This window comes from Nansenia antarctica, assembly GCF_963989245.1.
Source record: "Nansenia antarctica genome assembly, chromosome: 8".
Taxonomy (NCBI): Eukaryota; Metazoa; Chordata; class Actinopteri; order Argentiniformes; family Microstomatidae; genus Nansenia; species Nansenia antarctica.
Window position 1 is genome coordinate 37,678,211 of NC_137678.1, and position 25,257 is coordinate 37,703,467.

The following is a 25,257-nucleotide window of genomic DNA, read 5'->3' on the forward strand; positions in this document are numbered from 1 at the left end:
AACTTTGAATTCCCTCCCACTCTCCTCTCGGCTTATACATTTCAGCTACTGCTATTTTGTTACATTATTGTTTAGTTTTTTAAATTAGATTTTGTTAAAGTGAAGCATAGATAGATAGATAGATAGACTTTATTTGTCATTGTTACAGTACAGGTACCAAACAACGAAATTTAGGAGGGGAGGCTCCCCTGGTGTTTAAGAAAGGAAAAAGAAACACATTTTGGAAAAAGCATAGATGCATAAAATCACAAGAAGATAAAGAGCTGGTTTACATCAATAGAGGCTATGTACACAATCCACTGTACTATACTGCACAGATAGTCAACTAGGGTTGTCATATTGCACAAGAAAGTATTTTTTCACATTTTTTTAAAGTGTCACAGTTTGCAGGCTTGAAAATGTACATGTTTGTGCCTCAGCACTAGCTGCCATTACAATCCGTCCGGACTTGTCCTGGGCCCAGAACTTAGGCCTTTTCTGTGTTCAGGGCCTTGACGGCCCTGTGGTAGAAGCAGTTCTTCAGTCTGTTTGTCTTAGCGGCCGGGGTCCTGTACCTCCTGTTCGAGGGCAGCTTGACAAAGTGTTCGTGCCCAGGGTGGGTCGGGTCCTTGGAGATCTTGGAGGCCCTCCTGAGACAGCGTGTTTCGTACAGCTTCTCCAGAGAGGGGAGGGTGGCGCCGGTGATCCCCTGTGCTGTTCTCACGACTCTCTGTAGATCGTTTCTCTCCGCTGCCGTGCAGCTGTGGTACCAGTTGGAGATGCCGAAGGTGAGGATGCTCTCCACTGCGCCGTGGTAGAAGGCCACCAGCATCTCCTGCTTGCTGTGTTGTTTCTTGAGGCATCTCAGGGTGTATAGCCGCTGTTGTGCCCTCTTGATGGTGCCTTTAGTGTTGTCCTTCCAGGCCAGGTCATCCCGTATGGTGTGTCCCAGGAAACTGAGGTTTGAGACCATCTCTACGCTCTCTCCGTCGATGAGCAGGGGCAGGATCTCGGACTTTTTCCTCCTGTAGTCTACGATGAGTTCCTGGGTCTTTGACTTGTTTAGCAGCAGGTTGTTTACCTTGCACAGCTTGCTCAATTGCTCTACCTCATCCCTGTACGCCGCCTCGTCCCCCAAGCAGCCATCCTTTAAACAATTAATCAAGTTTGTAAGTAGCCTTGAGAACCGATGGTTCTTGAGCCGAATAGCTCATAGGGCAGGAGCCTATCTCCTGTTACTGTAGAGTGGGGCAGCTTGATGTATAAGTAAACCCCCTGGACATGACGCTGGTATGTCAAGCAGGGAGGCATCGGGTACCATTTTTATAGGTATGACTCGGCCGGGGATCAAACTTGAAGTTTGGAGCCTGTTGTCGAGTGACTATGGTATAGCAAAGCTGACTTAAAAATTAACAACATTTTACCACTGTCTCATAAATAAGTCTCTATGGTTTTTGGGAACATTTGTGAAGTATTCAAGGAATGTTTTTAGGAATGTTTTTATTGGGGTGAAGTCAAAGTTCCCAAACCATTGTTAGAATGTCCAAATTAATACAAACAAACATTTTCCTTGCATGACATTACCTTTTTTGCTTGTTATCAAAACATTTGCTTTGCCTAATATTGTGTTTCCTTCATGTGCAATCAAGTGCTTTGGAGAAAAAACATACAAGGACAACCTGTAAGTTAAAGTGAACTGTTTGGCATGTGCTTATGGATAATAGTTATAGAGGGTCTGCATTATGCAGACATTTAAAATAATAATTATAATGGGAGGTCAAGTTGAAAATGGAAAAACATAAATTCAATACAAAATAATAAGGTAAAAGCAATTCTATAGAGATAAACACATTTGGCCAGTCAAAGATCAGATTAGGCTGTGCTCTCGCTCATAAGGGAAGGGGCCAAACTACTGCCTATTTGATTATATTTCTAATATCTATCCCCCCCCCCCCCCCCCCCCCCCCCCCCTCTCATCTCTTCACCCTTCTCTCTCCCTGCCCAACTCTGCTCCAGTGAGCTGGCCATGATCTTCTCCATGGCCCAGACCAGCCCTATGTTTGGCCAGGTGGAGGACCAGGCTGAGGTGGCCCGGCAGCTGGACAGGATGGGCAGGCTGAAGGAGCTACTTGGGACCACTCAAGATGAACTGAGGACCAAACAGAGGGAGGACTGGGTCTACTGGATCAACCAGTACAGGTTTTCTTTTCTCATGAGGTTCTGGATGAACGCCAAACATGTTTGTTCAAATGCCAGAGGAATAATGTGTCCAACTTGTCCCAGAAACCCAGTAACCGACTGAACAGTTAGATTTTTATTTGATTTTGATTAGGAATTTACATAGGATCATTTACGCATCATGACACTAAGTAATGTCCAGAGGATAGCACTTGAAAGCATTATTTAAAACACTTGTTTCCAAAGTGGTCCTCGATGGAAACATAATGAAATAAAACAAAACATCACACAGCATAAAAACATAAAATGAGATAAAACAAAACATCACACAGCATAAAACGGCATAAAAACACACACATTAAAACACAACATGGAAACATAAAATGAAACAAAACAAATCGGAATCACCCTTCCTTTCTTATGGGTGAGCCATTAGTTCTCTCCATAAATATGATTTGTTTTAAAGATGGCTTTGTTTTGGCTTTGCAGAGGCAGATGCTTCCATAAAGAGTTAACACTGAACCTTCTCCTTGTTCTTCTTTTCGACACAAGAGGGCATTTACAGGTCATAGTGCTATTGCTGATATATATTATATGTGACAGCAGCTGGTGAAACCGGGAACAAGTCGACAACCAATCAAAAAGTTCAGACTTTTATTCTGAAAATGTTTAATAAATGTAAATGTTGTTGAAAATCAACGACACACTCGCTAGTCAAGCCAAAACATTGCAACGCAATGTATTCGGTGAGTAATCCCCACTACTCTACACTAACTAGGTAGTAGTGAGGATAAATCCATTGTATTGCAATATATTGGCTTGACTAGCAAGTGTGTCCGTGATATTCAACAACGTTGACATTTATTGAAATTTTTCAGAATAAAAGTTGGATTGCCAATCGGTTGTGTGACGGCCCTCTGCCCTATCTGTATAATCTTGGTTTGAGTCCGTGTCCACACCAATATTTTTTTTTTGATAAACGATTACCATCCACACCAGCATGTTTATAAAAATGTCTGTATCCACATGCATACGCATGAACGCAATATAAACGCTGTCATTGAGCATTCCACACCAGTAGTCGGTGATATAATTTGAACCCCATAGCCCCGCTGGCCAATCAGACGCCTCTGTGTCTCAATGTTCTCGATCATTAACTGTGCATTTATCTGTAAACAGGTTAAAAGTCCAGTTAACAGTGAAAGAACTAGAAGCACTTTGTACACATCCATTTTCCTCGCTTGTGTAGCCTCGACGACCGTTGCCTGTTGTAAACAAAGTAGTTACTGGTGCCAGGATATGACGTTGGAGGAAACAGCAAACAGCTGCAGTGCGCATGATCATAGAAATCTACGCCCATGATGATGTGACGAATACAAAAAACTTGAGTATACGGCGAGTATACAGCGTTTTTAAAAATCTTCACTCTGGCCAGAGTTTTTCAAAATGTTTGTTTTCAGGGGGCAAAAACTCTTTTGCGTGTGAACCCCCCAAAACGAATATAAAAATCCACGTTTATCAAAAAAATGTATTGGTGTGAGTCCTACCCAAGCAGGTAGGCTACCCGGTGGGCGGGGCTGGAGCCCAATCAGGCGGATTAGGGGCAGCTGACTCGGCCTCCTGGTTATTACTTAAAAGGCGCTCCAGTCCTCCATCTCTCTCTCTCCACCAGCACCATTACTATCTTGTTATGTTACTTTACACCATACAACACCCTCCTCACCATACTTCCCACTGCATTCACTCACTTACACTACTGACATACTGATTATCACACCACGGGCCTCATTCATAGAACGTGCTTTTGATCTTACCCGTGTCGTACGTAGAAAACAACGTCAACGTAGTGATTTATACAATTTCAACGTGAGTCAATTTGACCGTAGAAACGATCGTAGCTCGACGTCGAGTATTCAACTTGCTTACGCACATTACCTACTGGTTATGCGGAGTTATTACAGGCACGTGAGCCGCACTGGAAAAACGTTGCCTACTGTAATTCATGCAAGTGGCTCGTAATAAAATTAATTAACGATGTTGTTATCAGCCGAGAAAATGAGTTTAATTCAAGATTGAAAAGGAACTAATGTTTATGATTGTATTTCAGTCTTTCTTTATATCCCTCTGGAGCTGTCTATCTCTCTTCAACATGCCTATATATACGCGCTCCAGAACGGACCTTGCCCGGCCAAGCGCTAAATGATACTGGATTTCGAGTTGAGTCGGGATGAGGGGGAATGGCACCCCCCCTGAAATAAAAACAGTCCAAATCATCCCCCGTCTAAAACTGCCATCCCCCCTTTCCATCCCTTATGTAATTTGATCAATGAACGTGGTATTACTGTCCTCTCCCGCTTCCAGACGCACGCCTACCCTATAATATAGTATTAACGCCCTGTGATAGCGGCTCAAATAGCGGCTGAATGAAGCCAAGTGCTATAATATAATACAGACAGTACATAATATATAATAATTATATGATTATATATTATATATATTATGTATATTATGTACTGTCTGTATTATATTATATTATAGCACTTGGCTTCATTCAGCCGCTATAATTGAGCCGCTATCACAGGGCGTTAATACAAACCTCATTCACCTGCGTTCATTTCCAAGTATGTTTGGTATTTATAGAAGGAAGCACGTACGCAACTTTAAATCATCTCAGCTCGTTTTATAAATAATGCTTACGACGGTTTAGAAAAATGTGCTTACTTCAAAGTCAAAGATGACGTTCAAGTACTTTTTTATGAATGAGGCCCCACATTGGATTATTGTCTTAATTTGCCTAGGTTATTTCTATTAAATTCTTAATTATATATCGTTTATATGGTGTGTGTCTCACTCTGGCCCAGAGCCAGGTCGTAACAGTTGCCAACTTGTTCCCGGTTTCACCAGCTGCTGTCACAGCCTCTTTCATCCCTTTTTGTGTCTGAATGACCCAGGAAGCGTCTGGCACGGGAGTGTGACGGAGTGAGTGATGTGCATGCTGTGAAGGAGGAGAGGATCCATGTGATGAACAACGTTAACCCACGTGTAGTCCTCCGTAACTACATTGCCCAGAATGCAATAGAGGCTGCTGAAAATGCAGACTTCTCAGAGGTTGTAGATTTTTTATATTCTATCTGTAGACTATCTGAATGAATGAATGAATGAATGAATGGTCTTTATTGTCATTGATATAGTACAGGTACCAAACAACGAAATTTGGGAGGGGGGGCTCCCCTGGTGCTAGGAAAAAAAAACTAAAAACAGGAAGGGAAAAGAGCTGGTTTACATAAATAAAGGGTTAGGGTACACTATCCACTATACTATACTATACAAATAAAACACTGTGCTGTACTCTATGCTATGCTATACCTATTCTAACATTTCCTATCTCTGAACCTTATGTACCCGAGGGTTGTCTATCTGGACATATTGATATGTTTCTATCTACACGTTATGTGAATTCAGCTTTTTGTTATCATTTATATTTTTTTGTTTGTAACAAAATGATATCAAGCTAACTTTTGTTCACTTTCTCAGATCCACAGAGTTCTCAAAGTTTTAGAGCATCCCTACTCCTCACAGCCTGGGTTGGAGATCCCTGGTGCACCTCAACCCGGTGGAGAAAGAGTACAGAGTGGGAGGGGATGGAAGTGCAAGGGGAAGAGAGACGAGAACCAACTTTGTGTCCCTTATGACAGCAAACCTCCTGACTGGGCAAAAGAAATCTGTGTCACGTGATCTTCATAGGGCCTCTTTGACGGCAAAACTCAACTGACAGTGTATGAAACGCCCCCTCTGGACTTGTTGTCCAACAATTCGGTTGTTAAGTCGTGACGTGTTTCCGTGTCCAACGTTGGCTGAGGCGCTCTCTTCGAAATGCTGCAGTAATAATAATAATTTGTTATATTTGTATAGCGCTTTTCCGAGGCTCAAAGACGCTGACAATATGGGAAAAACGGGAAAGTACTGTGTCCCTTGTATGAATAGATCCGAGTCTAAAAAACGATTGAACTGTCATTCTACCGCTTTAGTACACTGGTACTCTGGTGCGGGGAATTTTTTATTTGGACCCGGAAATTGCTAAACGTCACGCGTGACGTCAAACTTAACAACCAAATACTTTTTCTTTCTCTCCCTTTCATCTCAGGCAGTTGAGTGCACGTCAAGGTAGGGAGTAGGTACAGTGCAGGGTGTTTCTGGATGTCAATCAGTAGGTGCATGGATAGAGAAAAACAGGGACGGATTTGGACTACAAAACAGCCCTGGACTTTGGATGGAATTCTGGTGCTCCAGATGGCCAGTCCGCTATCAGAGAAAAGGGAGATGCAGTGTGGTAACATGGTTGTGTCTCTCATTCAAGAAGTTAGTGCATATAGCTGTTGATGCATGAAGCCTCAGGCGACCAGTCAAACAGTGACCTGTCTGAGGCTGAGAGACTGAGAGCATCCTGACACACACACACACATTTTACATTTTTGGCTTTTAGCCGTTAGACGCCTTTATCCAAAGCGACTTACAACAAATGCATTTGACTAAGTAAGTGAATCTTCTATCCACCAGTCATAGCAGGAAAAAGTAATCTATGCTCAGGCCAGGGGGGCCACTGGCAGTCATAATGCTAGAAGAACAAAGATTTTTAGTAGAGAAAACTGTAAAGGGGGGTAGAGGAGATGTAGATGTCTCAGGAGGGACAGTTTAGGTGTAGCCTGAAGAGATCAGTCTACGACGGAGGACAGGGAGTGACTCTGCAGTCCTGACAGCAGTGGGAAGCTCGCTCCACCAGCGGGGAGCCAGGACAGTGAAGAGACATGATCGGGTAGCGCAACTGCTGCATCCACGTTGAGGCGGTGGTGCCAGTCGGCCAACAGAGGTGGAAGAGTGGATTGAACGGGTGGTGTTTGGGGGGTGACCCAACACACATTACTGACTATTTTTGTTGAGCGAGGACTGTGGAGAAAGATCCCCAAGCATTTCAATATGTCAACTACGGCTGTATGTGACAAACAACATCTGTCTTGGGGGTATTACACCTCAGCAAAACAAAGAACAGGCTCTTTGTCTTCCAGAATGCATTTGTTGAACTGAAATTGATAATTAAAATATACTTATTTCGAAGCGTTTTTTTCTAAATATCAGAAAAATGTATCTCATCATTTATGTACCATACAGAGAGCTTGTTAAAACAACTAAGATTTGCTGGGCATATTTTGTAGCAACAGCAGAAAGCAGTGTCTTTTTTCAGAGGATTTTCAATTCAAATGATGTATAATTATGACAAATGGTTATTACAACAGGGAAGCTGTGGTGCAGGAGCGTTACATTTACAATGTTTACATTTAGAAGACACCTTTATCCAAAGTGACTTCCAACAAGTACGTTTGTGTAAAGTTAGTGAATGATCGTCACCAGTCATCTTAAAGACCTCCAGCGAGAGAGATCTCATTAGATCCCAACACATAGCATCGTCTCTAAAGAATATTTTTTATCAACCACGAAGGGACTCGAACCCTCAATCTTCTGATTCGAAGTCAGACGCCTTATCCATTAGGCCACGTGGTCTTTCCTTAAAGTACTCAAGAAGAAGCCACCATTGTTCTTCTTTTGGAGTTCTGTAGGCTCTTTGTCTTCCAGAATGCATTTGTTGAACTGAAATTGATACTTAAAATATACTTTTTTCGAAGTGTTTTTTTCTAAATCACAGAAAAATGTATCTAATCATTTATGTACCATGCAGAGAGCTTGTTAAAACAACTAAGATTTGCTGGGCATATTTTGTAGCAACAGCAGAAAGCAGTGTTAGCAGAAAGCAGTGTCTTTTTTCAGAGGATTTTCAATTCAAAATGATGTATAATTATAACAAATGGTTATTACAACAGGGAAGCTGTGGTGCAGGAGTGTTACATTTACAATTTTGACATTTAGAAGACACCTTTATCCAAAGTGACTTCCAACAAGTACGTTTGTGTTAAGTTAGTGAATGATCGTCACCAGTCATCTTAAAGACCTCCAGCGAGAGAGGTCTCATTAGATTCCAACACATAGCATCGTCTCTAAAGAATGTTTTTTATCAGCCACGAAGGGACACGAACCCTCAATCTTCTGATTTGAAGTCAGACGCCTTATCCATTAGGCCACGTGGTCTTTCCTTAAAGTACTGAAGACGAAGCCACCATTGTTCTTATTTTGGAGTTCTGTAGGCTCTTTGTCTTCCAGAATGCATTTGTTGAACTGAAATTGATACTTAAAATATACTTTTTTCGAAGTGTTTTTTTCTAAATCACAGAAAAATGTATCTAATCATTTATGTACCATACAGAGAGCTTGTTAAAACAACTAAGATTTGCTGGGCATATTTTGTAGCAACAGCAGAAAGTAGTGTTAGCAGAAAGCAGTGGCCTTTTCAGAGGATTTTCAATTCAAAATGATGTATAATTATAACAAATGGTTATTACAACAGGGAAGCTGTGGTGCAGGAGTGTTACATTTACAATTTTGACATTTAGTGACTTCCAACAAGTACGTTTGTGTTAAGTTAGTGAATGATCGTCACCAGTCATCTTAAAGACCTCCAGCGAGAGAGGTCTCATTCGATCCCAACACATAGCATTGTCTCTAAAGAACGTTTTTTATCAACCACGAAGGGACTCGAACCCTCAATCTTCTGATTCGAAGTCAGACGCCTTATCCATTAGGCCACGTGGTCTTTCCTTGAAGTACTTAAGAAGAAGCCACCATTGTTCTTCTTTTGGAGTTCTGTAGGCTCTTTGTCTTCCAGAATGCATTTGTTGAACTGAAATTGATACTTAAAATATACTTTTTTCGAAGTGTTTTTTTCTAAATCACAGAAAAATGTATCTAATCATTTATGTACCATACAGAGAGCTTGTTAAAACAACTAAGATTTGCTGGGCATATTTTGTAGCAACAGCAGAAAGTAGTGTTAGCAGAAAGCAGTGGCCTTTTTCAGAGGATTTTCAATTCAAAATGATGGATAATTATAACAAATGGTTATTACAACAGGGAAGCTGTGGTGCAGGAGTGTTAGATTTACAATTTTGACATTTAGTGACTTCCAACAAGTACGTTTGTGTTAAGTTAGTGAATGATCGTCACCAGTCATCTTAAAGACCTCCAGCGAGAGAGGTCTCATTCGATCCCAACACATAGCATTGTCTCTAAAGAATGTTTTTTATCAACCACGAAGGGACTCGAACCCTCAATCTTCTGATTCGAAGTGAGACGCCTTATCCATTAGGCCACGTGGTCTTTCCTTGAAGTACTTAAGAAGAAGCCACCATTGTTCTTCTTTTGGAGTTCTGTAGGCTCTTTGTCTTCCAGAATGCATTTGTTGAACTGAAATTGATACTTAAAATATACTTTTTTCGAAGTGTTTTTTTCTAAATCACGGAAAAATGTATCTAATCATTTATGTACCATACAGAGAGCTTGTTAAAACAACTAAGATTTGCTGGGCATATTTTGTAGCAACAGCAGAAAGTAGTGTTAGCAGAAAGCAGTGTCTTTTTTCAGAGGATTTTCAATTCAAAATGATGTATAATTATAACAAATGGTTATTACAACAGGGAAGCTGTGGTGCAGGAGTGTTACATTTACAATTTTGACATTTAGTGACTTCCAACAAGTACGTTTGTGTTAAGTTAGTGAATGATCGTCACCAGTCATCTTAAAGACCTCCAGCGAGAGAGGTCTCATTAGATTCCCACACATAGCATCGTCTCTAAAGAATGTTATTTATCAACCATGAAGGGACTCGAACCCTCAATCTTCTGATTAGAAGTCAGACGCCTTATCCATTAGGCTACGTGGCCTTTCCTTTAAGTACTTAAGAAGAAGCCACCATTGTTCTTCTTTTGGAGTTCTGTAGGCTCTTTGTCTTCCAGAATGCATTTGTTGAACTGAAATTGATACTTAAAATATACTTTTTTCGAAGTGTTTTTTTCTAAATCACAGAAAAATGTATCTAACCATTTATGTACCATACAGAGAGCTTGTTAAAACAACTAAGATTTGCTGGGCATATTTTGTAGCAACAGCAGAAAGCAGTGTTAGCAGAAAGCAGTGTCTTTTTTCAGAGGATTTTCAATTCAAAATGATGGATAATTATAACAAATGGTTATTACAACAGGGAAGCTGTGGTGCAGGAGTGTTACATTTACAATTTTGACATTTAGAAGACACCTTTATCCAAAGTGACTTCCAACAAGTACGTTTGTGTTAAGTTAGTGAATGATCGTCACCAGTCATCTTAAAGACCTCCAGCGAGAGAGGTCTCATTCGATCCCAACACATAGCATTGTCTCTAAAGAATGTTTTTTATCAACCACGAAGCGACTCGAACCCTCAATCTTCTGATTCGAAGTCAGACGCCTTATCCATTAGGCCACGTGGTCTTTCCTGAAAGTACTCAAGAAGTAGCCACCATTGTTCTTCTTTTGGAGTTCTGTAGGCTCTGTCTTCCAGAATGCATTTGTTGAACTGAAATTGATACTTAAAATATACTTTTTTCGAAGTGTTTTTTTCTAAATCACAGAAAAATGTATCTAATCGTTTATGTACCATACAGAGAGCTTGTTAAAACAACTAAGATTTGCTGGGCATATTTTGTAGCAACAGCAGAAAGTAGTGTTAGCAGAAAGCAGTGTATTTTTTCAGAGGATTTTCAATTCAAAATGATGTATAATTATAACAATGGTTATTACAACAGGGACGCTGTGGAGCAGGAGTGTTACATTTACAATTTTGACATTTAGTGACTTCCAACAAGTACGTTTGTGTTAAGTTAGTGAATGATCGTCACCAGTCATCTTAAAGACCTCCAGCGAGAGAGGTCTCATTAGATTCCAACACATAGCATCGTCTCTAAAGAATGTTTTTTATCAACCACGAAGGGACTCGAACCCTCAACCTTCTGATTCGAAGTCAGACGCCTTATCCATTAGGCCACCTGGTCTTTCCTTATATTACTCAAGAAGAAGCCACCATTGTTCTTCTTTTGGAGTTCTGTAGGCTCTTTGTCTTCCAGAATGCATTTGTTGAACTGAAATTGATACTTAAAATATACTTTTTTCGAAGTGTTTATTTCTAAATCACAGAAAAATGTGTCTAATCAGTTATGTACCATACAGAGAGCTTGTTAAAACAACTAAGATTTGCTGGGCATATTTTGTAGCAACAGCAGAAAGCAGTGTTAGCAGAAAGCAGTGTCTTTTTTCAGAGGATTTTCAATTCAAAATGGTGTATAATTATAACAAATGGTTATTACAACAGGGAAGCTGTGGTGCAGGAGTGTTACATTTACAATTTTGACATTTAGTGACTTCCAACAAGTACGTTTGTGTTAAGTTAGTGAATGATCGTCACCAGTCATCTTAAAGACCTCCAGCGAGAGAGGTCTCATTAGATTCCAACACATAGCATCGTCTCTAAAGAATGTTATTTATCAACCACGAAGGGACTCGAACCCTCAATCTTCTGATTTGAAGTCAGACGCCTTATCCATTATGCCACGTGGTCTTTCCTTAAAGTACTCAAGAAGTAGCCACCATTGTTCTTCTTTTGGAGTTCTGTAGGCTCTTTGTCTTCCAGAATGCATTTGTTGAACTGAAATTGATACTTAAAATATACTTTTTTCGAAGTGTTTTTTTCTAAATCACAGAAAAATGTATCTAATCATTTATGTACCATACAGAGAGCTTGTTAAAACAACTAAGATTTGCTGGGCATATTTTGTAGCAACAGCAGAAAGCAGTGTTAGCAGAAAGCAGTGTCTTTTTTCAGAGGATTTTCAATTCAAAATGATGGATAATTATAACAAATGGTTATTACAACAGGGAAGCTGTGGTGCAGGAGTGTTACATTTACAATTTTGACATTTAGAAGACACCTTTATCCAAAGTGACTTCCAACAAGTACGTTTGTGTTAAGTTAGTGAATGATCGTCACCAGTCATCTTAAAGACCTCCAGCGAGAGAGGTCTCATTCGATCCCAACACATAGCATTGTCTCTAAAGAATGTTTTTTATCAACCACGAAGGGACTCGAACCCTCAATCTTCTGATTCGAAGTCAGACGCCTTATCCATTAGGCCACGTGGTCTTTCCTTAAAGTACTCAAGAAGTAGCCACCATTGTTCTTCTTTTGGAGTTCTGTAGGCTCTTTGTCTTCCAGAATGCATTTGTTGAACTGAAATTGATACTTAAAATATACTTTTTTCGAAGTGTTTTTTTCTAAGTCACAGAAAAATGTATCTAATCATTTATGTACCATACAGAGAGCTTGTTAAAACAACTAAGATTTGCTGGGCATATTTTGTAGCAACAGCAGAAAGTAGTTTTAGCAGAAAGCAGTGTCTTTTTTCAGAGGATTTTCAATTCAAAATGATGTATAATTATAACAAATGGTTATTACAACAGGGAAGCTGTGGTGCAGGAGTGTTACATTTACAATTTTGACATTTGGTGACTTCCAACAAGTACTTTTGTGTTAAGTTAGTGAATGATCGTCACCAGTCATCTTAAAGACCTCCAGCGAGAGAGGTCTCATTAGATCCCAACACATAGCATTGTCTCTAAAGAATGTTTTTTATCAACCACGAAGGGACTCGAACCCTCAATCTTCTGATTCGAAGTCAGACGCCTTATCCATTAGGCCACGTGGTCTTTCCTTAAAGTACTCAAGAAGAAGCCACCATTGTTCTTCTTTTGGAGTTCTGTAGGCTCTTTGTCTTCCACAATGCATTTGTTGAACTGAAATTGATACTTAAAATATACTTTTTTCCAAGTGTTTTTTTCTAAATCACAGAAAAATGTATCTAATCATTTATGTACCATACAGAGAGCTTGTTAAAACAACTAAGATTTGCTGGGCATATTTTGTAGCAACAAGCAGAAGGCAGTGTTAGCAGAAAGCAGTGTCTTTTTTCAGAGGATTTTCAATTCAAAATGATGTATAATTATAACAAATGGTTATTACAACAGGGAAGCTGTGGTGCAGGAGTGTTACATTTACAATTTTGACATTTAGAAGACACCTTTATCCAAAGTGACTTCCAACAAGTACGTTTGTGTTAAGTTAGTGAATGATCGTCACCAGTCATCTTAAAGACCTCCAGCGAGAGAGGTCTCATTCGATCCCAACACATAGCATTGTCTCTAAAGAATGCTTTTTATCAACCACGAAGGGACTCGAACCCTCAATCTTCTGATTCGAAGTCAGACGCCTTATCCATTAGGCCACGTGGTCTTTCCTTAAAGCACTCAAGAAGAAGCCACCATTGTTCTTCTTTTGGAGTTCTGTAGGCTCTTTGTCTTCCAGAATGCATTTGTTGAACTGAAATTGATACTTAAAATATACTTTTTTCGAAGTGTTTTTTTCTAAATCACAGAAAAATGTATCTAATCATTTATGTACCATACAGAGAGCTTGTTAAAACAACTAAGATTTGCTGGGCATATTTTGTAGCAACAGCAGAAAGCAGTGTTAGCAGAAAGCAGTGTCTTTTTTCAGAGGATTTTCAATTCAAAATGGTGTATAATTATAACAAATGGTTATTACAACAGGGAAGCTGTGGTGCCGGAGTGTTACATTTACAATTTTGACATTTAGTGACTTCCACCAAGTACGTTTGTGTTAAGTTAGTGAATGATCATCACCAGCCATCTTAAAGGCCTCCAGCGAGAGAGGTCTCATTAGATCCCAACACATAGCATTGTCTCTAAAGAATGTTTTTTATCAACCACGACGGGACTCTAACCCTCAATCTTCTGATTCGAAGTCAGACGCCTTATCCATTAGGCCACGTGGTCATTCCTTAAAGTACTCAAGAAGAAGCCACCATTGTTCTTCTTTTGGAGTTCTGTAGGCTCTTTGTCTTCCAGAATGCATTTGTTGAACTGAAATTGATACTTAAAATATACTTTTTTCGAAGTGTTTTTTTCTAAATCACAGAAAAATGTGTCTAATCATTTATGTACCATACAGAGAGCTTGTTAAAACAACTAAGATTTGCTGGGCATATTTTGTAGCAACAGCAGAAGGCAGTGTTAGCAGAAAGCAGTGTCTTTTTTCAGAGGATTTTCAATTCAAAATGATGTATAATTATAACAAATGGTTATTACAACAGGGAAGCTGTGGTGCAGGAGTGTTACATTTACAATTTTGACATTTAGAAGACACCTTTATTCAAAGTGACTTCCAACAAGTACGTTTGTGTTAAGTTAGTGAATGATCGTCACCAGTCATCTTAAAGACCTCCAGCGAGAGAGGTCTCATTCGATCCGAACACATAGCATTGTCTCTAAAGAATGCTTTTTATCAACCACGAAGGGACTCGAACCCTCAATCTTCTGAATCGAAGTCAGACGCCTTATCCATTAGGCCACGTGGTCTTTCCTTAAAGTACTCAAGAAGAAGCCACCATTGTTCTTCTTTTGGAGTTCTGTAGGCTCTTTGTCTTCCAGAATGCATTTGTTGAACTGAAATTGATACTTAAAATATACTTTTTTCGAAGTGTTTTTTTCTAAATCACAGAAAAATGTATCTAATCATTTATGTACCATACAGAGAGCTTGTTAAAACAACTAAGATTTGCTGGGCATATTTTGTAGCAACAGCAGAAGGCAGTGTTAGCAGAAAGCAGTGTCTTTTTTCAGAGGATTTTCAATTCAAAATGATGTATAATTATAACAAATGGTTATTACAACAGGGAAGCTGTGGTGCAGGAGTGTTACATTTACAATTTTGACATTTAGTGACTTCCAACAAGTACGTTTGTGTTAAGTTAGTGAATGATCGTCACCAGTCATCTTAAAGACCTCCAGCGAGAGAGGTCTCATTAGATTCCAACACATAGCATCGTCTCTAAAGAATGTTATTTATCAACCACGAAGGGACTCGAACCCTCAATCTTCTGATTCGAAGTCAGACGCCTTATCCATTAGGCCACGTGGTCTTTCCTTAAAGTACTCAAGAAGTAGCCACCATTGTTCTTCTTTTGGAGTTATGTAGGCTCTTTGTCTTCCAGAATGCATTTGTTGAACTGAAATTGATACTTAAAATATACTTTTTTCGAAGTGTTTTTTTCTAAATCACAGAAAAATGTATCTAATCATTTATGTACCATACAGAGAGCTTGTTAAAACAACTAAGATTTGCTGGGCATATTTTGTAGCAACAGCAGAAAGTAGTGTTAGCAGAAAGCAGTGGCCTTTTTCAGAGGATTTTCAATTCAAAATGATGTATAATTATAACAAATGGTTATTACAACAGGGAAGCTGTGGTGCAGGAGTGTTACATTTACAATTTTGACATTTAGTGACTTCCAACAAGTACGTTTGTGTTAAGTTAGTGAATGATCGTCACCAGTCATCTTAAAGACCTCCAGCGAGAGAGGTCTCATTCGATCCCAACACATAGCATTGTCTCTAAAGAATGCTTTTTATCAACCTCGAAGGGACTCGAACCCTCAATCTTCTGATTCGAAGTCAGACGCCTTATCCATTAGGCCACGTGGTCTTTCCTTAAAGTACTCAAGAAGAAGCCACCATTGTTCTTCTTTTGGAGTTCTGTAGGCTCTTTGTCTTCCAGAATGCATTTGTTGAACTGAAATTGATACTTAAAATATACTTTTTTCGAAGTGTTTTTTTCTAAATCACAGAAAAATGTATCTAATCATTTATGTACCATACAGAGAGCTTGTTAAAACAACTAAGATTTGCTGGGCATATTTTGTAGCAACAGCAGAAGGCAGTGTTAGCAGAAAGCAGTGTCTTTTTTCAGAGGATTTTCAATTCAAAATGATGTATAATTATAACAAATGGTTATTACAACAGGGAAGCTGTGGTGCAGGAGTGTTACATTTACAATTTTGACATTTAGAAGACACCTTTATCCAAAGTGACTTCCAACAAGTACGTTTGTGTTAAGTTAGTGAATGATCGTCACCAGTCATCTTAAAGACCTCCAGCGAGAGAGGTCTCATTCGATCCCAACACATAGCATTGTCTCTAAAGAATGCTTTTTATCAACCACGAAGGGACTCGAACCCTCAATCTTCTGATTCGAAGTCAGACGCCTTATCCATTAGGCCACGTGGTCTTTCCTTAAAGTACTCAAGAAGAAGCCACCATTGTTCTTCTTTTGGAGTTCTGTAGGCTCTTTGTCTTCCAGAATGCATTTGTTGAACTGAAATTGATACTTAAAATATACTTTTTTCGAAGTGTTTTTTTCTAAATCACAGAAAAATGTATCTAATCATTTATGTACCATACAGAGAGCTTGTTAAAACAACTAAGATTTGCTGGGCATATTTTGTAGCAACAGCAGAAGGGCAGTGTTAGCAGAAAGCAGTGTCTTTTTTCAGAGGATTTTCAATTCAAAATGATGTATAATTATAACAAATGGTTATTACAACAGGGAAGCTGTGGTGCAGGAGTGTTACATTTACAATTTTGACATTTAGTGACTTCCAACAAGTACGTTTGTGTTAAGTTAGTGAATGATCGTCACCAGTCATCTTAAAGACCTCCAGCGAGAGAGGTCTCATTAGATTCCAACACATAGCATCGTCTCTAAAGAATGTTATTTATCAACCACGAAGGGACTCGAACCCTCAATCTTCTGATTCGAAGTCAGACGCCTTATCCATTAGGCCACGTGGTCTTTCCTTAAAGTACTCAAGAAGTAGCCACCATTGTTCTTCTTTTGGAGTTATGTAGGCTCTTTGTCTTCCAGAATGCATTTGTTGAACTGAAATTGATACTTAAAATATACTTTTTTCGAAGTGTTTTTTTCTAAATCACAGAAAAATGTATCTAATCATTTATGTACCATACAGAGAGCTTGTTAAAACAACTAAGATTTGCTGGGCATATTTTGTAGCAACAGCAGAAAGTAGTGTTAGCAGAAAGCAGTGGCCTTTTTCAGAGGATTTTCAATTCAAAATGATGTATAATTATAACAAATGGTTATTACAACAGGGAAGCTGTGGTGCAGGAGTGTTACATTTACAATTTTGACATTTAGTGACTTCCAACAAGTACGTTTGTGTTAAGTTAGTGAATGATCGTCACCAGTCATCTTAAAGACCTCCAGCGAGAGAGGTCTCATTCGATCCCAACACATAGCATTGTCTCTAAAGAATGCTTTTTATCAACCACGAAGGGACTCGAACCCTCAATCTTCTGATTCGAAGTCAGACGCCTTATCCATTAGGCCACGTGGTCTTTCCTTAAAGTACTCAAGAAGAAGCCACCATTGTTCTTCTTTTGGAGTTCTGTAGGCTCTTTGTCTTCCAGAATGCATTTGTTGAACTGAAATTGATACTTAAAATATACTTTTTTCGAAGTGTTTTTTTCTAAATCACAGAAAAATGTATCTAATCATTTATGTACCATACAGAGAGCTTGTTAAAACAACTAAGATTTGCTGGGCATATTTTGTAGCAACAGCAGAAGGCAGTGTTAGCAGAAAGCAGTGTCTTTTTTCAGAGGATTTTCAATTCAAAATGATGTATAATTATAACAAATGGTTATTACAACAGGGAAGCTGTGGTGCAGGAGTGTTACATTTACAATTTTGACATTTAGAAGACACCTTTATCCAAAGTGACTTCCAACAAGTACGTTTGTGTTAAGTTAGTGAATGATCGTCACCAGTCATCTTAAAGACCTCCAGCGAGAGAGGTCTCATTCGATCCCAACACATAGCATTGTCTCTAAAGAATGCTTTTTATCAACCACGAAGGGACTCGAACCCTCAATCATCTGATTCGAAGTCAGACGCCTTATCCATTAGGCCACGTGGTCTTTCCTTAAAGTACTCAAGAAGAAGCCACCATTGTTCTTCTTTTGGAGTTCTGTAGGCTCTTTGTCTTCCAGAATGCATTTGTTGAACTGAAATTGATACTTAAAATATACTTTTTTCGAAGTGATTTTTTCTAAATCACAGAAAAATGTATCTAATCATTTATGTACCATACAGAGAGCTTGTTAAAACAACTAAGATTTGCTGGGCATATTTTGTAGCAACAGCAGAAGGGCAGTGTTAGCAGAAAGCAGTGTCTTTTTTCAGAGGATTTTCAATTCAAAATGATGTATAATTATAACAAATGGTTATTACAACAGGGAAGCTGTGGTGCAGGAGTGTTACATTTACAATTTTGACATTTAGTGACTTCCAACAAGTACGTTTGTGTTAAGTTAGTGAATGATCGTCACCAGTCATCTTAAAGACCTCCAGCGAGAGAGGTCTCATTAGATTCCAACACATAGCATCGTCTCTAAAGAATGTTATTTATCAACCACGAAGGGACTCGAACCCTCAATCTTCTGATTCGAAGTCAGACGCCTTATCCATTAGGCCACGTGGTCTTTCCTTAAAGTACTCAAGAAGTAGCCACCATTGTTCTTCTTTTGGAGTTCTGTAGGCTCTTTGTCTTCCAGAATGCATTTGTTGAACTGAAATTGATACTTAAAATATACTTTTTTCGAAGTGTTTTTTTCTAAATCACAGAAAAATGTATCTAATCATTTATGTACCATACAGAGAGCTTGTTAAAACAACTAAGATTTGCTGGGCATATTTTGTAGCAACAGCAGAAGGCAGTGTTAGCAGAAAGCAGTGTCTTTTTTCAGAGGATTTTCAATTCAAAATGATGTATAATTATAACAAATGGTTATTACAACAGGGAAGCTGTGGTGCAGGAGTGTTACATTTACAATTTTGACATTTAGAAGACACCTTTATCCAAAGTGACTTCCAACAAGTACGTTTGTGTTAAGTTAGTGAATGATCGTCACCAGTCATCTTAAAGACCTCCAGCGAGAGAGGTCTCATTCGATCCCAACACATAGCATTGTCTCTAAAGAATGCTTTTTATCAACCACGAAGGGACTCGAACCCTCAATCTTCTGATTCGAAGTCAGACGCCTTATCCATTAGGCCACGTGGTCTTTCCTTAAAGTACTCAAGAAGAAGCCACCATTGTTCTTCTTTTGGAGTTCTGTAGGCTCTGTCTTCCAGAATGCATTTGTTGAACTGAAATTGATACTTAAAATATACTTTTTTCGAAGTGTTTTTTTCTAAATCACAGAAAAATGTATCTAATCATTTATGTACCATACAGAGAGCTTGTTAAAACAACTAAGATTTGCTGGGCATATTTTGTAGCAACAGCAGAAGGGCAGTGTTAGCAGAAAGCAGTGTCTTTTTTCAGAGGATTTTCAATTCAAAATGATGTATAATTATAACAAATGGTTATTACAACAGGGAAGCTGTGGTGCAGGAGTGTTACATTTACAATTTTGACATTTAGTGACTTCCAACAAGTACGTTTGTGTTAAGTTAGTGAATGATCGTCACCAGTCATCTTAAAGACCTCCAGCGAGAGAGGTCTCATTAGATTCCAACACATAGCATCGTCTCTAAAGAATGTTATTTATCAACCACGAAGGGACTCGAACCCTCAATCTTCTGATTCGAAGTCAGACGCCTTATCCATTAGGCCACGTGGTCTTTCCTTAAAGTACTCAAGAAGTAGCCACCATTGTTCTTCTTTTGGAGTTATGTAGGCTCTTTGTCTTCCAGAATGCATTTGTTGAACTGAAATTGATACTTAAAATATACTTTTTTCGAAGTGTTTTTTTCTAAATCACAGAAAAATGTATCTAATCATTTATGTACCATACAGAGAGCTTGTTAAAACAACTAAGATTTGCTGGGCATATTTTGTAGCAACAGCAGAAAGTAGTGTTAGCAGAAAGCAGTGGCCTTTTTCAGAGGATTTTCAATTCAAAATGATGTATAATTATAACAAATGGTTATTACAACAGGGAAGCTGTGGTGCAGGAGTGTTACATTTACAATTTTGACATTTAGTGACTTCCAACAAGTACGTTTGTGTTAAGTTAGTGAATGATCGTCACCAGTCATCTTAAAGACCTCCAGCGAGAGAGGTCTCATTCGATCCCAACACATAGCATTGTCTCTAAAGAATGCTTTTTATCAACCACGAAGGGACTCGAACCCTCAATCTTCTGATTCGAAGTCAGACGCCTTATCCATTAGGCCACGTGGTCTTTCCTTAAAGTACTCAAGAAGAAGCCACCATTGTTCTTCTTTTGGAGTTCTGTAGGCTCTTTGTCTTCCAGAATGCATTTGTTGAACTGAAATTGATACTTAAAATATACTTTTTTCGAAGTGTTTTTTTCTAAATCACAGAAAAATGTATCTAATCATTTATGTACCATACAGAGAGCTTGTTAAAACAACTAAGATTTGCTGGGCATATTTTGTAGCAACAGCAGAAGGCAGTGTTAGCAGAAAGCAGTGTCTTTTTTCAGAGGATTTTCAATTCAAAATGATGTATAATTATAACAAATGGTTATTACAACAGGGAAGCTGTGGTGCAGGAGTGTTACATTTACAATTTTGACATTTAGTGACTTCCAACAAGTACGTTTGTGTTAAGTTAGTGAATGATCGTCACCAGTCATCTTAAAGACCTCCAGCGAGAGAGGTCTCATTAGATTCCAACACATAGCATCGTCTCTAAAGAATGTTATTTATCAACCACGAAGGGACTCGAACCCTCAATCTTCTGATTCGAAGTCAGACGCCTTATCCATTAGGCCACGTGGTCTTTCCTTAAAGTACTTAAGAAGAAGCCACCATTGTTCTTCTTTTGGAGTTCTGTAGGCTCTTTGTCTTCCAGAATGCATTTGTTGAACTGAAATTGATACTTAAAATATACTTTTTTCAAAGTGTTTTTTTCTAAATCACAGAAAAATGTATCTAATCATTTATGTACCATACAGAGAGCTTGTTAAAACAACTAAGATTTGCTGGGCATATTTTGTAGCAACAGCAGAAAGCAGTGTTAGCAGAAAGCAGTGTCTTTTTTCAGAGGATTTTCAATTCAAAATGGTGTATAATTATAACAAATGGTTATTACAACAGGGAAGCTGTGGTGCAGGAGTGTTACATTTACAATTTTGACATTTAGTGACTTCCACCAAGTACGTTTGTGTTAAGTTAGTGAATGATCATCACCAGCCATCTTAAAGACCTCCAGCGAGAGAGGTCTCATTAGATCCCAACACATAGCATTGTCTCTAAAGAATGTTTTTTATCAACCACGAAGGGACTCGAACCATCAATCTTCTGATTCGAAGTCAGAAGCCTTATCCATTAGGCCACGTGGTCATTCCTTAAAGTACTCAAGAAGAAGCCACCATTGGTCTTCTTTTGGAGTTCTGTAGGCTCTTTGTCTTCCAGAATGCATTTGTTGAACTGAAATTGATACTTAAAATATACTTTTTTCGAAGTGTTTTTTTCTAAATCACAGAAAAATGTGTCTAATCATTTATGTACCATACAGAGAGCTTGTTAAAACAACTAAGATTTGCTGGGCATATTTTGTAGCAACAGCAGAAGGCAGTGTTAGCAGAAAGCAGTGTCTTTTTTCAGAGGATTTTCAATTCAAAATGATGTATAATTATAACAAATGGTTATTACAACAGGGAAGCTGTGGTGCAGGAGTGTTACATTTACAATTTTGACATTTAGAAGACACCTTTATCCAAAGTGACTTCCAACAAGTACGTTTGTGTTAAGTTAGTGAATGATCGTCACCAGTCATCTTAAAGACCTCCAGCGAGAGAGGTCTCATTCGATCCCAACACATAGCATTGTCTCTAAAGAATGTTTTTTATCAACCACGAAGCGACTCGAACCCTCAATCTTCTGATTCGAAGTCAGACGCCTTATCCATTAGGCCACGTGGTCTTTCCTGAAAGTACTCAAGAAGTAGCCACCATTGTTCTTCTTTTGGAGTTCTGTAGGCTCTGTCTTCCAGAATGCATTTGTTGAACTGAAATTGATACTTAAAATATACTTTTTTCGAAGTGTTTTTTTCTAAATCACAGAAAAATGTATCTAATCATTTATGTACCATACAGAGAGCTTGTTAAAACAACTAAGATTTGCTGGGCATATTTTGTAGCAACAGCAGAAAGTAGTGTTAGCAGAAAGCAGTGTATTTTTTCAGAGGATTTTCAATTCAAAATGATGTATAATTATAACAATGGTTATTACAACAGGGACGCTGTGGTGCAGGAGTGTTACATTTACAATTTTGACATTTAGTGACTTCCAACAAGTACGTTTGTGTTAAGTTAGTGAATGATCGTCACCAGTCATCTTAAAGACCTCCAGCGAGAGAGGTCTCATTAGATTCCAACACATAGCATCGTCTCTAAAGAATGTTATTTATCAACCACGAAGGGACTCGAACCCTCAATCTTCTGATTCGAAGTCAGACGCCTTATCCATTAGGCCACGTGGTCTTTCCTTAAAGTACTCAAGAAGTAGCCACCATTGTTCTTCTTTTGGAGTTATGTAGGCTCTTTGTCTTCCAGAATGCATTTGTTGAACTGAAATTGATACTTAAAATATACTTTTTTCGAAGTGTTTTTTTCTAAATCACAGAAAAATGTATCTAATCATTTATGTACCATACAGAGAGCTTGTTAAAACAACTAAGATTTGCTGGGCATATTTTGTAGCAACAGCAGAAAGTAGTGTTAGCAGAAAGCAGTGGCCTTTTTCAGAGGATTTTCAATTCAAAATGATGTATAATTATAACAAATGGTTATTACAACAGGGAAGCTGTGGTGCAGGAGTGTTACATTTACAATTTTGACATTTAGTGACTTCCAACAAGTACGTTTGTGTTAAGTTAGTGAATGATCGTCACCAGTCATCTTAAAGACCTCCAGCGAGAGAGGTCTCATTCGATCCCAACACATAGCATTGTCTCTAAAGAATGCTTTTTATCAACCACGAAGGGACTCGAACCCTCAATCTTCTGATTCGAAGTCAGACGCCTTATCCATTAGGCCACGTGGTCTTTCCTTAAAGTACTCAAGAAGAAGCCACCATTGTTCTTCTTTTGGAGTTCTGTAGGCTCTTTGTCTTCCAGAATGCATTTGTTGAACTGAAATTGATACTTAAAATATACTTTTTTCGAAGTGTTTTTTTCTAAATCACAGAAAAATGTATCTAATCATTTATGTACCATACAGAGAGCTTGTTAAAACAACTAAGATTTGCTGGGCATATTTTGTAGCAACAGCAGAAGGCAGTGTTAGCAGAAAGCAGTGTCTTTTTTCAGAGGATTTTCAATTCAAAATGATGTATAATTATAACAAATGGTTATTACAACAGGGAAGCTGTGGTGCAGGAGTGTTACATTTACAATTTTGACATTTAGTGACTTCCAACAAGTACGTTTGTGTTAAGTTAGTGAATGATCGTCACCAGTCATCTTAAAGACCTCCAGCGAGAGAGGTCTCATTAGATTCCAACACATAGCATCGTCTCTAAAGAATGTTATTTATCAACCACGAAGGGACTCGAACCCTCAATCTTCTGATTCGAAGTCAGACGCCTTATCCATTAGGCCACGTGGTCTTTCCTTAAAGTACTTAAGAAGAAGCCACCATTGTTCTTCTTTTGGAGTTCTGTAGGCTCTTTGTCTTCCAGAATGCATTTGTTGAACTGAAATTGATACTTAAAATATACTTTTTTCAAAGTGTTTTTTTCTAAATCACAGAAAAATGTATCTAATCATTTATGTACCATACAGAGAGCTTGTTAAAACAACTAAGATTTGCTGGGCATATTTTGTAGCAACAGCAGAAAGCAGTGTTAGCAGAAAGCAGTGTCTTTTTTCAGAGGATTTTCAATTCAAAATGGTGTATAATTATAACAAATGGTTATTACAACAGGGAAGCTGTGGTGCAGGAGTGTTACATTTACAATTTTGACATTTAGTGACTTCCACCAAGTACGTTTGTGTTAAGTTAGTGAATGATCATCACCAGCCATCTTAAAGACCTCCAGCGAGAGAGGTCTCATTAGATCCCAACACATAGCATTGTCTCTAAAGAATGTTTTTTATCAACCACGAAGGGACTCGAACCATCAATCTTCTGATTCGAAGTCAGAAGCCTTATCCATTAGGCCACGTGGTCATTCCTTAAAGTACTCAAGAAGAAGCCACCATTGGTCTTCTTTTGGAGTTCTGTAGGCTCTTTGTCTTCCAGAATGCATTTGTTGAACTGAAATTGATACTTAAAATATACTTTTTTCGAAGTGTTTTTTTCTAAATCACAGAAAAATGTGTCTAATCATTTATGTACCATACAGAGAGCTTGTTAAAACAACTAAGATTTGCTGGGCATATTTTGTAGCAACAGCAGAAGGCAGTGTTAGCAGAAAGCAGTGTCTTTTTTCAGAGGATTTTCAATTCAAAATGATGTATAATTATAACAAATGGTTATTACAACAGGGAAGCTGTGGTGCAGGAGTGTTACATTTACAATTTTGACATTTAGAAGACACCTTTATCCAAAGTGACTTCCAACAAGTACGTTTGTGTTAAGTTAGTGAATGATCGTCACCAGTCATCTTAAAGACCTCCAGCGAGAGAGGTCTCATTCGATCCCAACACATAGCATTGTCTCTAAAGAATGTTTTTTATCAACCACGAAGCGACTCGAACGCTCAATCTTCTGATTCGAAGTCAGACGCCTTATCCATTAGGCCACGTGGTCTTTCCTGAAAGTACTCAAGAAGTAGCCACCATTGTTCTTCTTTTGGAGTTCTGTAGGCTCTGTCTTCCAGAATGCATTTGTTGAACTGAAATTGATACTTAAAATATACTTTTTTCGAAGTGTTTTTTTCTAAATCACAGAAAAATGTATCTAATCATTTATGTACCATACAGAGAGCTTGTTAAAACAACTAAGATTTGCTGGGCATATTTTGTAGCAACAGCAGAAAGTAGTGTTAGCAGAAAGCAGTGTATTTTTTCAGAGGATTTTCAATTCAAAATGATGTATAATTATAACAATGGTTATTACAACAGGGACGCTGTGGTGCAGGAGTGTTACATTTACAATTTTGACATTTAGTGACTTCCAACAAGTACGTTTGTGTTAAGTTAGTGAATGATCGTCACCAGTCATCTTAAAGACCTCCAGCGAGAGAGGTCTCATTAGATTCCAACACATAGCATCGTCT

General features: G+C 38.5%; 1 protein-coding gene across 1 annotated transcript in view; it reads left to right on the plus strand.

The window, feature by feature from the left end:
• LOC308164169 (protein adenylyltransferase SelO-1, mitochondrial-like) overlaps nucleotides 1–25,257 on the plus strand; it is a gene marked incomplete at both ends in the record, with an annotated part of 72,861 nt that overhangs the window by 22,474 nt on the left and 25,130 nt on the right. The window contains 3 exons of the mRNA XM_080538314.1: nucleotides 1,996–2,172; nucleotides 5,109–5,265; nucleotides 5,692–5,781. Coding sequence (XP_080394440.1) covers nucleotides 1,996–2,172; nucleotides 5,109–5,265; nucleotides 5,692–5,781 — 424 coding nt within the window. The remainder of the gene's footprint in view (nucleotides 1–1,995; nucleotides 2,173–5,108; nucleotides 5,266–5,691; nucleotides 5,782–25,257) is intronic.